The sequence below is a fragment of the Podarcis tiliguerta genome, assembly GCF_965153285.1.
Source record: "Podarcis tiliguerta genome assembly, chromosome: 1".
Classification (NCBI taxonomy): domain Eukaryota; kingdom Metazoa; phylum Chordata; class Lepidosauria; order Squamata; family Lacertidae; genus Podarcis; species Podarcis tiliguerta.
The window spans coordinates 76,571,147-76,587,822 of NC_139534.1; the positions used below are offsets into that span (position 1 = coordinate 76,571,147).

The 16,676-nt window shown below is 47.4% G+C and overlaps 1 protein-coding gene across 1 annotated transcript; it reads left to right on the forward strand.

Moving 5' to 3' along the window:
- Nucleotides 1-9,538: 9,538 nt before the first annotated feature.
- DBX1 (developing brain homeobox 1) lies at nt 9,539-16,676 on the forward strand. The gene is made up of 4 exons (XM_083427070.1): nt 9,539-10,131; nt 10,791-10,892; nt 13,378-13,577; nt 15,230-16,676. Exons 1-4 carry the CDS (start codon nt 9,735-9,737, stop codon nt 15,602-15,604), a joined length of 1,074 nt encoding a protein of 357 aa, XP_083283196.1. The 5' UTR covers nt 9,539-9,734; the 3' UTR covers nt 15,605-16,676.

The window sequence follows — 16,676 nt, forward strand, 5'->3', positions numbered from 1 at the left end:
TTGGAAGGAACCCTGAGGATCATCTACTCCAACCCCCTGGAGACACACAGCTTGAACACTTACTAGATGGCCAGAAGCACTGCTCAGCATATCAGATGTCTAGGGCAGGCATGGCCAAACTTGGCCCTCCAGCTGTTTTGGGACTACAACTGCCATCATCCCTAGCTAGCAGGACCAGTGGTTGGGGATGATGGGAGTTGTAGTCCCAAAACAGCTGGAGGGCCAAGTTTGGCCATGCCTGCTCTAGGAACACTCAGCACCCTAAGATGCTTACAAAGCCCAAACTAAGCTTCCTCTCAGTCTCTCCCCCCAACAGGACATAGAATCATAGAATTGTAGAGTTGGAAGGGACCCCGAAGGTCATAAGGCCAACCCAACTAAAGCATCCATGATAGATGGGCATCCAACCTCTGCTTGAAGACCTCCAAGGAAGGAGAGCCCACCACTGTCTGAGGGAGTCTGTTCTACTGTCAAACATATCTTAGCATCAGAAAGCTCTTCCAAATGTTTAGTCAGAATCTCCTTTCTTGTAACTTGAATCTGTTGGTTCGGGTCCTACCCCCTAGAGCAGGAGAAAACAAGCCTGCTCCATCTTCCATGTGACAGCCCTTGAGCTATTTGGGAGGAAGGGGACACCCACCTAGCCAGCCAGATCAGCCGAATCAACCCTGGCGATCAATGGAGTGACACATGTCGCAGCCAGATCGCCCTCACATTCAGCCCTTGAGCTATTTGGAGGTGGCTATTATATCTCCTCTCAGTCTCCTCTCATCCAGACTAAACATACCCAACTCCTTCAACTACCGGTATTCCTCATGAGGTTTGGTTTCCAGAGCCTTGACCATCTTAGTCACCTCCTCTGTACACATTTCAGCTTGTCAATATCCCTCTTAAATTATGGTGCCCAGAACTGTATTCCAGGTGAGGTTTGACAAAGGCAGAATAGAGTGGTACTATTACTTCCCTTGATCAGGACACTATACATCTGTCAATGCATCCTAGAATAGCATCTGCTCTTTTTGCTGTGGCATCACACTGTTGACTCATGCTAAACTTGTGGTCCACCAAGACCCCAAGATCCTTTTCACATGTACTGCTGGCAATCCAAGTGTCTCCCATCTTATATTTGTGCAGCTGGTTCTTCCTACCTAAGTGTAAAACCTTACATTTGTCCCTATTGAAATTGAAAAATTTGTTGCATATTACATTATTGGCAGAGTTTGAGTTCCAAGAGCTATCAGGGTAGTTGAAGTCTCCCATGACTGTTATATCTCTCCTTTTTTAATATTTGGCATTCTGCTGTAGGAAGGCTTCATCCAAGTCTTCAGTCTGGCATGGTGGTCTATAGCAGACACCCAAAGTAATGTCTCTGTTGTTTCCCTCTCCTACATTTTTACCCATATACTCTCAATCTGCCTTCCATGCTCATGGATCTCTTTACAAGTGTATACATCCTTTATATATAATGCTGCTACTCCTCACTTCCTGTTTGATCTATTCCTTTTGAATAGGTTCTATCCCTCAGTTTCTACATTCCGGTCATGAATCTCATCCCAGTAATGCCCATTAGGTTATATTTACCATCCTGCATTAAGAGCTCAAATTTGTCTTGCTTCTTTCCCATACTCTGTGCATTAGTATAGAGACAACTGAAACCATGATTCATTCCTTCCAGCTGCTTCTTTCTTGTAGTTTCTTGCCCTTTAGCATGTTTCTGTAGCACTACCTCAGTTTCCTGTGCATCAATGAAGCTATTATACCCAGTACCAGGTGTTCCCCTGCAATCTGTAATATTGTCTCCTTCCCCCTCAGCATTTAGTTTGAAAATCTCCTGATCAGGTTCACAAGACTCTAAGCAAACAGATTCTTGACAACCACTGTGAGGTGCAATCCATTTCTTGCCAGAAGTTCTTCCTATATTTTGCTATACCAGTGAAACAGCATGGATCCTGATTGTCCTGCTTCTATGTGTCACGCTCCTCCAGGGTTTCATCTCCTGCAGTGGATAATCTTCCTTCTCTCTAGGGGCAACCCACCTGCTTCACTGTTCAAGGACAGTCCACTCTGCTCTATAAAGAAATTCAACATCTTACCTCATAGCTCCAAGTGTGGATAGACGAGCCTCAAGTTACTGTACCTTCTCTTCTCTTAGACCCTGTGCTCTAGCAGAGGCCACACACACACAAACTCACAATCAAACCTCCAAACAGCTCAAACAACCAGCCTTAATCCAAAAGACACAAGCTCATTCTCTTCCTTCTCCTTCACCAATCCCTGACAAACACTCCTTTTAACAAGTCCTGGTCACAAGCTCCCAGAGGCTGCAATCAGCTAAGTGGAACTGCTGCTGGCTGCTGACCACCAAGTCACTCATTATTCCACAAACACTGAGCATGCTCATTCCTCATTGAGCTGTACTTGGATTCTACCCCTCATTGAAGTTTTCCTCTTAAATATTTATTTGCACTTGGCAATTCTTTTGCCAGCTGATTCTTTGCCCTTGCATCCATGGATGGTGGAGTTTAGGCAACAAAACTTCGTTGACTTTGTGCAAATTGACAGCAAACTTCTCCCATTTCATTTGCAGAGCCCTGTACGTACCCCATACCATAGTCCCCAAGACCCAGGAGCAGATTTTCAGGAGGTACAGGAAGCAACAGGACAGAGGCAGGGGGTGCAGGCATTCTGTGGATGTGAACTCTGATAATGGAAAGTTAGGACCCAAGCCTATGTCCTTAAGCACCCATCCAAAATAAACCACATGGTCCTGTGAATTTGTTCATTGTTGCAGATTGTTTAGGCAACCTGTGAAAAAAGGCCCATTTCCTCATCAGCTGGACTCTTTCACGTAATGTTCAAGAGTTCCTCCTCACGGGGTGATGCTAAATTTGAGAAGTTGAAGTAACACCGTACTGCAGGAGATGGATGTAGTAATGGAGGTGAAACTCAGAAAATGAATGTGGTAATAAAGAACTCTGAGGAGACTGGTTCCAGAAGAACCGTGGATCTAGGCAAATTCTAAGAAACTGACTAGTACATGCTAGCAAATGTCCTACCAGGGATGTCCAACATGTTGATCATTATTAACTGGTCAATCCCCGGGAGGTTCCGGTCGATTGCCAGCTCCTTTTCCTTTGAGGTGGCATAAGAGTATCTGGTCCCACCCCCTCGCCCCATCCTCCATTTTTGCATGATTGCTGGAACGGAAGATGCAGATAGTTTCCTTAGCTGAACCCAAAAAAAACAGGACATTCCACCCTAAAAAAAACTCAACAACTTCGACCTGAACCCCCACAAAAGAGGTAGATCACTGCCAGTTTTTCATTCTGTGAGTAGATCACGGTCTCTTGGGAGTTGGACGTCCCTGAACTAGGACAACTAACTTGGCATTTTGGGTCAGGAAGAGCTACCACCCACAGTGCCCCTTTGGTTAGTAGCTTCCACCAACCTTACATAACAGCTGGCCCTACCAACATCAAGTCGATCCATTGAAATTGAAAAACTTGAAGTTGTTCTAGTCCATTATTTCCACAGGTCTATGCTGTGTATAACTGACATTGGGTCCAGGAACTCTCAGCTGGCCTCCAAGCAGCAGCTTTACTGACTGGAGGGTACAGGCAGGATCAGAGCCTCGGTGAGGTTGGGGTAGCAGCAGAGCACAGACAGAGCCCATCTGGCGTCCCACCAGACTGTCCTGGTAAGTGGCAGGGATGCTGCTACTGCAGCATTGGTTGGTGGCACCAATCTGTTGTGACTGGCTGTTCACTGCCTGGAAGGGAAAGAGGTGATTGTGGGCTTTGGGGGCCTGGAGCCTTAATGGGAGGGGTGAAAGATGCTTAGTCCCAGGCAACAATATGTCTTTGAGGCCGGGCCCTGCCTGGATCCCTCCATCCCTCTGTGCATGCTCCAAGTTCCACCAGCAACACCCCCCAATTTGATTTTTTTTTTGCCATAAAGGGGAAGGAGAGGCGGACAACGGCAACAAAGCCGCCGAGTGACAGTTAAGGAAGAAAGTTGGGAGATCAGGACATGGAAATGAATGGTAGGACGCAGCACCCCGCCCTCTCCCCGCGCCGCCGATCCCAGGTCAAGCGGCATTCGTCACAGGTTTTAGAGGGAGAAGTCCCTTCCCTTCCACCCCCAGCGCCTTTGAAAAGACACTTCCAAAGAAATTGCTGAAAAGGAAGATCCCTTCCCTCCGATTTCTGGGCTTCTTGGGCGGCGGCCTTCCCTTCTCAATACCTCTTCGGGCCCCTTTCGCCGCGCTGCGTAAGAGAAGTCTCCTGCGCGCCCCCGAAACAGAGCCCGGGGCCACGTGGGCGCCTCTGCGGGCGGCGGACCCACATGAGAGGCAATGCAAAGGTTCGCCTCCCGGAAGCCCGACGGGGCCACGGCAGCTGCCACGAAAGGGCATCCGACTGCCTGCCTGCCTGGGCCGCAATTCCGCCTTTCGCCTGCGGTCCCCTGAAGCCCGAGCAAGTCGCTGGAGCTGCTGTGGCGCGTCACCGGATCCGCGCTGATTTGGAAGCCCGTCCTTCTCCCTGGGGGCTCCGCGGGTCTTTCCGTCGGACTGCAGCCTTGAACGTGACATATTTTCGGGGTTGTGAATGGGGCTGTCAGACACACCAGACCTGTCTCAGAAAGTTATTGCCGTCACCTGTTGCCTCCAGGTACCCCAGCGTCGGTGGGACTGTGGATTGCGCTCCGATTCTTGGGATGTGGCGCCTGCTCGCTCGCTGCGTTTACACGCGTTATGACCAAAGCGAATTATAAACAGAAAGGTTTCTAAGGATAACAGCGCGTAAATACTTTCCCATTTTAATCACCTCCCCGCCCGAAACAATGGGTTGTGGCAATCTGCATCCTCCTAGCGGCAACCAGATCCTTCAAATGTCCCTATTTTCCCTGATTTAGAGAAGCCATCCCGGTTTCTGAATTGATCCCGGAATGTCCCACTTTTTCTTAGGATGGCCCTGTTTTCATTGGAGAAATGTTGGAGGTATGGAGTTATCCGACCCCTGAGCTGTCTGAAGGCAACCCAGTATTGGAGGGTTTTTTAAATGTTTTATTATGTTTATATATATATGCCCAGATTTGCTGGGGCAACGCAGTAAGATGTGTGGGGGTATAAACAGTAAAATTATCATTATGGAATGGGACGTCCTTCTTTTCATCGGAGAAATGTTGGAGGGTATGCAAAACATGAATGGCCAAGGTCGTTTTCTGTTTTCTGAAACTCTTGCGCTTAGAAGTCTGCTCGCTTCAAGAAGGTCGGGGGCCTAAGTCGGACTGAAGCCTATTGGGTTGGCGTCCCAAATCCGAACCCATTTTTTGACGAGCAAATTCCCAGAGAGTATTTGCTTCAAAATGCGGTCGCTACCCATTCAGCTTTATCCCAGGAACGTCTGTTCTCACTGGCTTGATTTCTTGACATGAGTTGAAATAACAGAAATATCGTAAACCGTATCCCCCCCCCCTCTCCATTTTCTCGAGGTATGGAATTAAATAATGGCAAAACTTTAGTAGCCCAGAGTGAGGAACCACAAATGCTCTTCCTTCTTTCCAGTGCTAGAAATAAAATAAGCGCACCCTGAAAGTGAACATGCCCTAAAGGGCTAGTAGTTACGCACTACAGCATGGGCGTGGCCAAGGGGGGCAGCTGCCCCCCATTAAGTAAAACAATAGAAATACTTAAGTAACTGACCAATCACATCTGCCCCCCCTAACAAAAGTCCTGTTCCCCCCAACAAAAATCATGGCTCCGCCCATGCGCACTAGTGACTCCTCAAGCACATTTAACCAGCTTTGTCTTATTCATTACCCGTGCGTAAAGGATGGTAAGGATCCCCTCCCTTCTTGTGCTTATGAATGACCTGGTGATTTCTCATTCGTATCAGGAAGTACAAAGCCGGAGTATTTGTTTCTGATCAGTTGCTTCATGTCTGAACTTGAGGAAGGATCATTTCCTTAGGTTCAGCCTAATTCTGAGCAGCCCTTTCTCTTCCAACAAGGATAACCTCATATCCTTTAGATCCGTCTTCATTATTACACCTAAATAACAGCCGCTATATAATTATTGCACCTGAATAACAGCTGCTATGTGCAGCCTGTGCCTTTCCATGACTTAATAGGACGTACTACTAAGCAAATGTCCTCAGCGCAAACACGAATAACTTTCCAGTCTCCAGAAGCGCGACTGGATGCAAAAGATCGAATAAACCTTCTGCAGCTTCCAAATGCTAACCTCCAAAGACTTCCAAGATTGATTTATTTTTAAAAGTCATGGTTCTAGTGGTCTTCGGTGTCCTCTCTCATTTACTTACATTGAATCGGTCTCTGCAAAATTGTTGCAAAAAAGGAACCACACTAGAAACAAATCCGAATGCTATTAAGAACTCTGCAGCAGCTTTTGATTTCTCATTTAGAATTGCTCCGGAGTCAGCGGGTGCCAGGAGCTAGCCCCGGTCCGTTACTACTTGGAAATATGCGCCACTGGATTCAATGGGATGAACTTGTACACCATCCCATCCCCACCCCCTCAATTAATGGACTCAGTCCTGTCCATTAATTTCAATGGGTCTACTCTAACTTAGGTCCATTGATTTAGTGGGTCTTTACTGAGTATGGCCAACGTTGGACACCACCCAAAGGGGACTTCTCCCCACCCATCAGTGCAGCTTTCCAAATATGTCCCCTTGGCACCCGCGTTATGGGACTTAATTCGAAGTCATTGCGCTTGAAGATTCGGAGAGCATTTGCTCCCCCCCCCCCCTTTGCAGTTTAAGATTAGAATAGTAGATGGAGCAGTGGAACTTCCTGCCGCAGGAGCACAAAAGAGCTGCGGAGCCTCAGCGAGAGCCAGCCCACTGCGAGCATTGGAAAGTGATGATTATTTATATTCAGAGCCCAAACTCTGCTCTTTTTGCAAGAGATATCCGTTGTCCCTCTGTGCCATTTCTTAGGGTTTTTTTCCCTTTGTTTTCACCAAAATACATAGTAATGCGTGGAAATCGCGCCTTAAACATCAAGCCACTCGATTTGCTGTCAACTCGGGCCAGTGCTTACTTACTCCTAGTTGGGTAGGGGTATTTGTGGGTGGGGGTGGGAGCAGGAGGGGCTTCTAACGCCACCATATTATTTCGTAGACTAATCCCCTTCGCCTTCTCTCAAATAACTTTTTGATTTGAATCGAGGGAGAGGTTGAACAGACGTTCTTTCTTCGCTAATGTGATATAAATCACAGATGCACTTTCTCCCCCCCCCCTCCGAATGGTTAAAGCATGGAGACATGGAGATCATGAGCGCGCGCACGCACACCCCCAAGAAAGAAAGGAAAAGACGAAGGCCCGGACCCCAAAGGAAAACCACCGAAAGAAAGTAAAGCTGGTTAATAAGATTTTTTTGGAAGGGAGAAAGCTTTGTGTCCCCAAGTTAAAAAAAAGAGGGGTGTTGAAACAGCTGAAGGTGACAGTTAGTTCATGCTTAATAGGATCAGGGCTGCCTGCCTCGGGCTGCACGCTTCTGCCGGCTAAAAGTTCAGCACCAAAAGGCTGAATAGGGTGCTTTTAAAACATACGACGATTTAACACATCTGTTAGAGATTCTGCAACGGAGAGGTTCAAAAAGAGAAAAGAAAAGGGAAAGAAAGCCTTTGCAACGACCTCTTTGCAGTGTTAACTGCCCTCAATTTTCGACTGCCCAGCACGTTTGCGTTGGTTTTTCTTTTATGCATTCACCCACCAACGATTTTTCTTGAATACCAGAATATCGCTTTTTTTCAGTGAGGTTGGAGTTTGGGTAGGAGCTTTGTGCTAAATTTCCCATTCGATAGCCAGGGCAGACTTCCCTCTTCGCAGTCTTCCTTCTCTCCCAGACACCTGCAATTCAGCATAACGATGCATCTTGAGGAAGTGCGCTGCAGCACGCGGAATTTCTGCCACAATAAATGTGTCAGTCTTCAGGACTCTTCGGTCTGGCTCCGAAGCCTAGCCCTGCTGCCCCTCCAGAGAGGTGTTTTCAGAAAGTCTGCGAAAAAGCCGCTTAGAGCTTAGAGGGCTGAAACATCAAGCAAAGAGTTATACGATCAGCCCGTACAGGGAGCGGCAGTGGCAGTGCAGTCTTGTCCACTGTTCCTCGGAAGCCCAGTCCCATCGCATTACATACTGGGCATACGCCTGGGGCTTACCTTGGTGTGCCTTGCAGCCTGGGTCTGTTAGCGCCGTTGAGATGCACAACCCAGTACGATGGCAGCAGCCCTTGCGGCTGACGCCGATTTGGTCGCCTCCAAGTGGAGGCGAATCCGCTTGAAATCAAGCAATGGAACTTCGACGTGAGTTGAAATAGGAACTTACCTTCCATAACAGCAAATAAATAGTTTTGTTTCCAAGGAACATATTTAGGATCGCAGCGCAAATCGGCTAAAGTCTTTTTTTTTTTAAAGCGATGCGTTATTTTATTCCCCAAAACAAAACACTAAAATTTAAAAATTGGTACATAATATGAATCAGTAATCGTATGCGATGTAAGGCTGTTTCCCAAAATGGGTAAGATCTTGTCTTCAGCAAATGGTTTTTAATAAAGAAAGCTATATTTTTGCTTCCCAGGATGTCTCAAAGCCAGACATAAAGTAGTTACGACGAAGATGTAGTTCTAATTTCCATTATATACAGACCTATATATAGTTTTGCTTTGGATGAGTTAAAAAAAACACACCACACGCCCCATACACACCAAAGCACTCCATCCCAGAACGCTGATTTATGACTAGGTCTTTAACCGCAGCAGTCGCGGGAGCCCGTTTAAACCTTAGCAACTGGAAACTTGTTCCGAGACGCAGACACACTGGGGAGCAGCCCAATTTAAGTTTACCAACTAACCCCCCAAACAAAGCCCCCCCCCCAAAAGGCACAGCGGATCATATATCAAAAAAACCCTTTTCATCTGCGGCAAAGATTTCACTTCACGTTGCCTCATTTGTATTTTCTATTCTGCAGAAAGCTCCGAGATAAGTTTATATGAATATTTATTGCTTTATTTCCTGAGAGCCAGCGGGGGTAGTGGGGGTGAGAGAGAGAGAGCGCGCGCAAATAAATTTAATGCTTTTCTTAAAATAATTCCCCCCTTTTTTTCTCTGAGGAGGGTGGGGGAGAAAATGTCCCTGGAAACTTTTTGTAAATATATAAATAAATAAGAAATACGCATTTAATTATCCGTCCCGTGCGCGCGCGCCTTGCATCGGAACAAAACCCCGCTGGTCGCCCTCGGAGCGACGCCTTTCTCCCAAGAGGCGGTCAATATGCAAAATTGATGCCTGCCCCTTCTTTGTGGCGGGCCCATTGTGCGGGGCTTGCTGATGAAGCCTAATCCAATCCTAAATTGCGCCCCCGGACCAATCAGGGAGCCCCGAGTGCCCGATGAATGAAACTCAAGGGGAGAACCCCATTGTGGGAGCTGTCACTTCGGGAAGCGCCTGAGCGGCCCGGACCCCTATAAAACCCCATTGCGCCAGAGAAAGGCCGAGGAGAAGAAGCCTGCCAGTCTCGCTTAGGTGGATCTCGAGAGAAAAGGAGACAGAGCAAGACCATTTGTTTAAAAAATAAAAAAAGCGGGAGGGGGGAGGAAAAAGGAAGCGGGGCGAAGACTGCTTTGGAAAAGCAACAGCCAGCCCTTCCAAGTTGAGGCTCGGACCCTTGGCCAGGCGGGCGCTTCCTCTGCCTCCCTCCCCGTCTCCTGCCATGATGTTCCCCAGCCTGATCGCGCCTCCCGCCGTCTACCCGAGTCTCCTGCGGCCCACGCCGACCCTCACGCTGCCGCAGTCGCTGCAGTCCGCCTTCTCCGGCCACTCCAGCTTCCTGGTGGAAGACCTCATCCGCATCAGCCGGCCCGCCGCTTACCTGCCTCGCGGAGGCGGCGGCGCCCCGCCGCCGGCCAGCCTGTCCCCACCGCCACCGCCTCTGTCGGGCGCCAGCCCCGCCCGGACGGGCCCGCCAGGACCCTCGTCGGCCGAGCCGGCCAACTCCGACGGCGCTGCGCGACGGGGCTGCTCGGCGCCCGCCTCCGCCTCGCCCGCCAGCGACGCGCCCTTCCTCAAGTTCGGCGTGCACGCCATCCTGTCGTCGGCGCCCCGGACAGGTGAGCGCGCGGCGCCGTCGGGGGGAAGCTGAGGGAGGGAGCCTCCGCTCGGGTTGGCTCAGGGAAGGAGGCCTTGCCAATGGGAGGAGCGGGGAGGTGCCAGGTGTGTGTGTGTGTAAGAGAGAGACTTGACGAGAGGGGCAGGGGCTTCCTCCTTTGCGCACCCATTCAGGAGAGAAGGGGGGGGGGGGACGGACGGACAATCGTATAGCAGTAGGGAGGATCGCGTCACAAACCAGGTGTGGGGAGAGTTAAAAGGGGGGAGTAATTGGATATTCTTCCCAGTTGTGGTAGGTAAATCAGTAGACACGATTCCCGGGGGGGGGGGGGGAGAGACTGCGGTTGGTTCTTTAGCACCACCGACGTGACAAAAAAGAGAGAGATGTCAGTTCTAGTAATGGTTTGTCAATGTGATTCATTAGTTGCACAGGAAGCTAGGTGGGGGAGGACCACTGTCCCAGCATCCTGACATTGTCTCTCCGGGGTTTCAGGCTTGGGAGGGCAGAGGCGTCTCTTCCGATCCCGCTACCTGGAGATGACAAGAACTGAACCATCGGAAACCCTTGGCATTTTAGTGCCTGCGCTCTAACCACTAAGCCGCAGCCCCTCCTTGCCTTCAACCCGTCCTTACTAATGTGCATTTTCTCTGCTCTCCCCAGAAACCTCCCACGCGCTGATGCAGAACGTCCCTCCCAAGACTTTCACTTTCCCGTATTTCGAAGGATCCTTCCAACCTTTCATCAGGTCTTCTTATTTTCCAGGTAGGTCTGGGGTCCTCCTCCTCGACGCTCGCCCCTCCCCCCCCCAGCCACCCACTTCTCCCTCATTGTTGCAGGCATCAAAAGCGAATTATATCTTTCGGAGGGTCCGGGAGGTGGCGGTGGATGGGTGGTGGTTGGGGGAAGGGGGAGGCCGTTGCTCGTCCTCCAGTTCAGAGGTTGGACGGGGTACAACATTCAAGAATCCGTCGCGCCAATTTGATGCCCTATTTAGCACAAGCGCTGTGGCTGCTTGACATTTTCGTTCCCGATTTCTCTTCTCCCTCCCCCCCCACGCCCCTCCCCTGCTCGACAAATTAGCTGGGATTGTCACGGTCCGAATGCGAGGCGGTTCAATTCTGACACAGAGATGCTGTCCGGCCTCCTCTTCAGGGCGGCGGTTTTCCCACAGAGCCGGTGATCGGCAACAAAAGTTTCAGCACCATGACCAATTTGGTCAGCTCCCTCCGGGCAACCACACACAGACCAAGCGCTGACTCCGCCGTGCTGCTGATAGACATTTACCAGCCATGGGCTAATTTCCCTTTAAAGGTCATTCGCTTTGCCAACGTTTTCACAAGGCCACATGGAGCGCTCCCTTGTTTGGGAATTCGGTGTGGCCGAAGCCAAACCCCCACCTCTAAATCTTTTGCTCTGAGAAAGTTATTACCTACCTCCATCTCAAAGGGACCTCAGAAGCAGGTGGGTCTCAGGCTCTGCAGAATCAGGCTGGGAGGCCAGGATCAATTCACACCCTACTACCCTGATGATTGCCAACTTTCCTGCTACTTGATGTTACTTGACCATTGCAACCTCTGCCACCCGAAGTATTAATACTCAACATATAGCGCCTGGCATGAGCCGGGGATCACCTGGTGCTACAGCATTGCTACAGTTAGGCAGGTGGTTTGGAAAGGAGATCAATAGAGCCTTTCCCCAGGTAAGCTCCCCCAAGTTTTCAAAAGAAAGAGAGGCACAAAAGAAGCACCTATAGATATCACATTTCCATACTGAAGTTATGTTCCACTGCCAGTTTGGGTTTTCAACTTTTTCTATGGGGTGTGTAGAATCATACACAGAGGATACCTCTCACATTACACATCTATAATCCTCTACTGGTGTCGAACTGAAATTAAATATGTTTAGAAGAATATGCCCCAAATTATCACACACAGATCTACTCCAATCCGCTGTTGGTGTTCAACTGATTATTTGGAGCATATTCTTTTAAACATTTTCAGGTTAGGAATGCCTAGGCAAGTTAACTTCAAATCTTAATTTTGAAGCTGAGAAAAGTGACGGTTAAGAAGAATGACTCTCAAAAATATCACTCTACCAACAAGCTGCTAATATACTTTGTACCAAAAGCCAAGAGCTCCTTCATTCACACTCCTGATAATGGAATTTGCTTCCTTTCTCCAGCATTTGAATGGCCCAACAAAAACAACTTGAGCCTTATATATAGCTTTTCATGTCCATTTAATGAAAATGATTTGGGGAAAGAGAAGGCTGTGTCATCAGTATTCTCTCCAAGGAGCTTGGCATGCAGTTGTGTTTAGTTTGAAAGTGTAAATCTCTTTTGTTCCAATAATATATGGCTTTAGCTGCTTGTCCTCAGTCTTTTTCTGTTAGTTCATTACTACACAATTACCATTCACGCTTCATTAGAATCTCTGTTTCTCTTTGGGAGTTTTTCTTTCCGCTTAAAGGCGAAACTCTGCCCTTTTTATCATACCAATTCCATTGGGAACCAGTCAATGTGCTAATTAGCTGTTACTTTTCATGTCTCCAGAGTGAATTCTGCAAGTTTTGTAAGGAAGAGGTGGGGGCAGGGGAGGAAAGATTCATATATTAAAAAGATGAATACTGATTGATCAAAACTTGCCACTTAAAAGGACTTTTTTGTTCCTGTAAGAAAAGTCCCTTATTTTAATCTGGGGTAAAATAAAGTTCCTGCAATTGGGGGGGGGGGACTTCTGAACATTTAAATACTCAGACAAGAGAGAGAGAGAGAGAGAGAGTTCTTACCCCCTTCCCTTTCCCCCCTTTTAAAAGTATACCTCTATCTTCCTGGCCTTTTCTTTTGAAAGTTAAGATCTTTGAATCTGGTAACAAAACAGGCCAACTATAAATACATTCACTTGGTGTATCTAATCAAATCTGGTTACCATTGGTTGAAAAGGACAGTTAAGTTAAGCGTAAACTCCCTTTCACAAAACTAGGTTCATAGGTGCTGATCTGCTTAATTCAGCTGAGAGTACAGAAAGGAAAAAAGAGGTGGCAAGAAAGAGAAAGGAAAAGAGAGAAATCTATGGGCATGCAAATGAAAGGGAGATTTGCTCCTTGACTTCAGTGGGATGGGGATTCTATCTTTTGGAGCAGGACTTTTGGAACCAAGCTTGTCTTTCTTTAAAAAAAAAAAAAAAAGCAAAAAAAAAAAAAGTTGATCCAGCCTGTTTCAGTGCTTTATTTTTTCCTTTTCGCACAGCTTCATCTGTGGTGCCTATTCCTGGCACTTTCTCTTGGCCTCTGGCTGCCCGGGGAAAACCACGCAGAGGTATGCTCCGCAGGGCTGTCTTCTCAGATGTGCAGCGCAAAGCCCTGGAGAAAATGTTCCAGAAGCAGAAGTACATCAGCAAACCAGACAGGAAGAAACTGGCAGCCAAGCTGGGCTTGAAGGACTCCCAGGTAAACTCATCTTCTTTCTCCCACTAGACAATCACAGAGAATGTGAAGCCACAGGTTGGAAAGAGGTTGGCGGTGGTGGCGGTAGACATTTAACTTTCACTTCTCAAAAACAAGACCTCTCCTCCTCAAAGAGAAGTGTGAGTATAAGGGGACTTTCTGAACTGGAGCCAAAGACTCCATCCAGATAATGTTGGCGGCACTTAAGACCAATAGACATGACCCCCTGGCTCTGTGGTAGGAGGAACTTTGAACAATCTGAAAGTTTCTCAATGTGGTATTATACTACCATTGATTTCAGTGAGATGTAATCATGACAGTCTTTTGATTACTGGCACTTTTGAAAATGAACAAATTTATTATGGTTATATCAGGCACCCCCAAACTCAGCCCTCCAAATGTTTTGGGACTACAACTTCCATCATCCTTGACCACTGGTCCTGTTAGCTAGGGGTGATGGGAGTTGTAGTCCCAAAACATCTGGAGGGCCAAGTTTGCCTATGCCTGGCATAGCACTATACTGTTTACCTGCAAGTAAGCCCCACTGAAATAAATGGGACTTAGTTTTAAGTATGCATGCATGGCTACCTCTAAGTATTATTATTTCTTAAATGGGGCCATAGAGAGTTTTGCATGAATAGGTTAGTCTCATTCAAATCAATGCGACTAATTTCTCAAGTTGATCCCTGGCTTGGGTTTGGGGAGGAGAGGAAGGGGAAGTCTCATTGTGTGAATGCAAGGTCATTCTGCAAGTAGACTGTCACTGTTAGGTGTCACACAATTAGTTGCTGAAAGCAAATAAACAAACAAAAAACACTATATTATCCTTTATTGCATTTCTTGGTTGCTTTCCACCAGAAAATTGTCTCAAAGCAGCTTGACAGAATAGAAATGCTTATTGCAGCCCAATGTGCATCACCCTCAGGTTTATTTTCACAGCCCCCTTTGAGAATTTCATGAGGTCTCCTCAGGCTAGTCCAACATATTAACTTGCATTTCTGGCACAAGGGTGGGGGATGAGGTATTCGCCAAGGAGAAAACCTGAAAATTGTTAAAATTTGGAAGTGCTGGCTGCCACCAGATATATGAGCTTTCCTGTGAGTTGCTGCCCTGAATGCAGACCTGGAGCACCTTAGAATGGTAGTGTCCATTATGCATACTTTAAAAAAGAGATGCAAAAACTCCCACTTTCCTGCAACAGCGAGGCATTAGCTCATGAAACTTGACTTTCCCTTCTCTCCACCCCCCTGCATCCCTCCACTATGCCCCCCAAATCTGCTTTGGAGGCCTCCAACCTTTAGAGCAGATTTTGAGGGTGCACAAGGGGCTGTAGGGAGGAGGGAAGGAAAGTCCCATTGTGCAAATGCATGCTTCTTCTACTGCCACCACATTGGGACAGGATATAACCCATTTTGTTTTTGGACAACCCAAGTAATTTTCAAATAATTGTACGAGTGTTTCTTTGTGGAGTCATCTTTGACGCTTAGTGCAGCTCACTTAGGGAGTGGCCCTTGAGGATCTTGTGCGGGGTGGGGAGAGGTAAGGATTCTGCTCTTCAAATGTGTCTCCGGATGTGTACTTGATGGTTGGTGTTTGTCATGTAGCAGTTGCCTTGATGCTGCAAAACCTTATTTGTGTACCCTTGAAAACTCTAGGTGAAGATCTGGTTTCAAAACAGGAGGATGAAGTGGAGAAACTCCAAAGAGAGAGAGCTCCTGTCATCTGGCGGCTGCCGGGAGCAGACTTTACCCACAAAGTTCAACCCTCACCCAGATCTCAGTGACGTAGGCAAGAAAGGTTCTGGAGAGGAGGAGGAAGAAGCAGTCTCACCCCGGTGCCCAGCCAGCCCCAGGCATTCCTTAACATATCACCAGTCCACAGATGACCCACGCCTGAGAGACAGGTTGGACTCCCACATGCTCCCTTCCCCCACCCATTCCAGCAGCCCCAGCAAACCGTCAGACTTCTCAGACTCTGAGGAAGAGGATGAAGAGGGAGAGGAGGAGGAAGAAGAGATCACGGTCTCATAGAGAGCCTTCTTCTTGCTGTCATGAAAGGGGACATTGCAAAGATGTAAATAAACTAAGGGCTATCTAATTGAAGAGGTGGTGTCCTTCCACACCCACACGGTTCAAATAGACAATGTACTGATCATCGTGCAACCTTGGGGTTTCTGTATGACATATTCCAGAACTACCCTGATTAGGAACCCCTTGCCTCAATATCCTCCTGTTGTGATCACTGACTAATCAGCCAGTCTTGCACTTTTCAATTGAAAACTATAGACTAGAAAGCCATTAAAACATACACACCCCTTTGGTATTAAGATCATGTTGATTTAGAAGCAGAATAATTAGCCTAATTCAATTGTGATTCGCTTAGCTAATTCCAGGATGTGTTAATTTCTCTGAAAATATGAGCAATCTTTTCCCCATAAGCCCTAATCTGTTGTGATGCTGATGCAATGCTGAAAAATCCAAGTGGTTGTTAATGATTTCAGACCAGCCTCATGTGCTGAGCTCCAAAATGCAGCCAGTGTGAATTGGGGTGGTGGTGCTGGTGGTTGCTATTCCAGAGAGCACACTTACTGAGTGTGGGCATGTAAACTGGAGCTGCCCCTGAAACCATCCATGTGCACCCACAAGAACCATGGGCTTGGTTCCAGTGTTGAACATTTCTGTGTTAATTTATGCATCTGTCTGCTTCACACCATTTCCACATTTGTCCCCAGCTCTTTGGCCATCTCCTTGTTTTGTGACTGCTGCAGGTGCAATGTGTGGATGCAGGGAACTGGACCTGCCTCTTTGATTGTTGACTGAACTTTGCTGTCTTTGCACAGCTTCTATGATCTGTACACTATTTTGTACTCTTACACTGTATGGATATTTTATACCAAGGCAATTGCAAGTATGCAGATGGAAGAATATTATATTTTGTCTGGGTTATCTTTTTTTTTTTTTTGGTGTGATTTTTTTGGGGGGGGTTAACTCAAAGAGAAGCTTAGCTTCTAACTGTGTAACTTATAAAAAAAACATTGTCTATTTTGTATTTTTACTTTGTACATATTTTAAATATGTATATATAACAAACGAAGCAAATGCC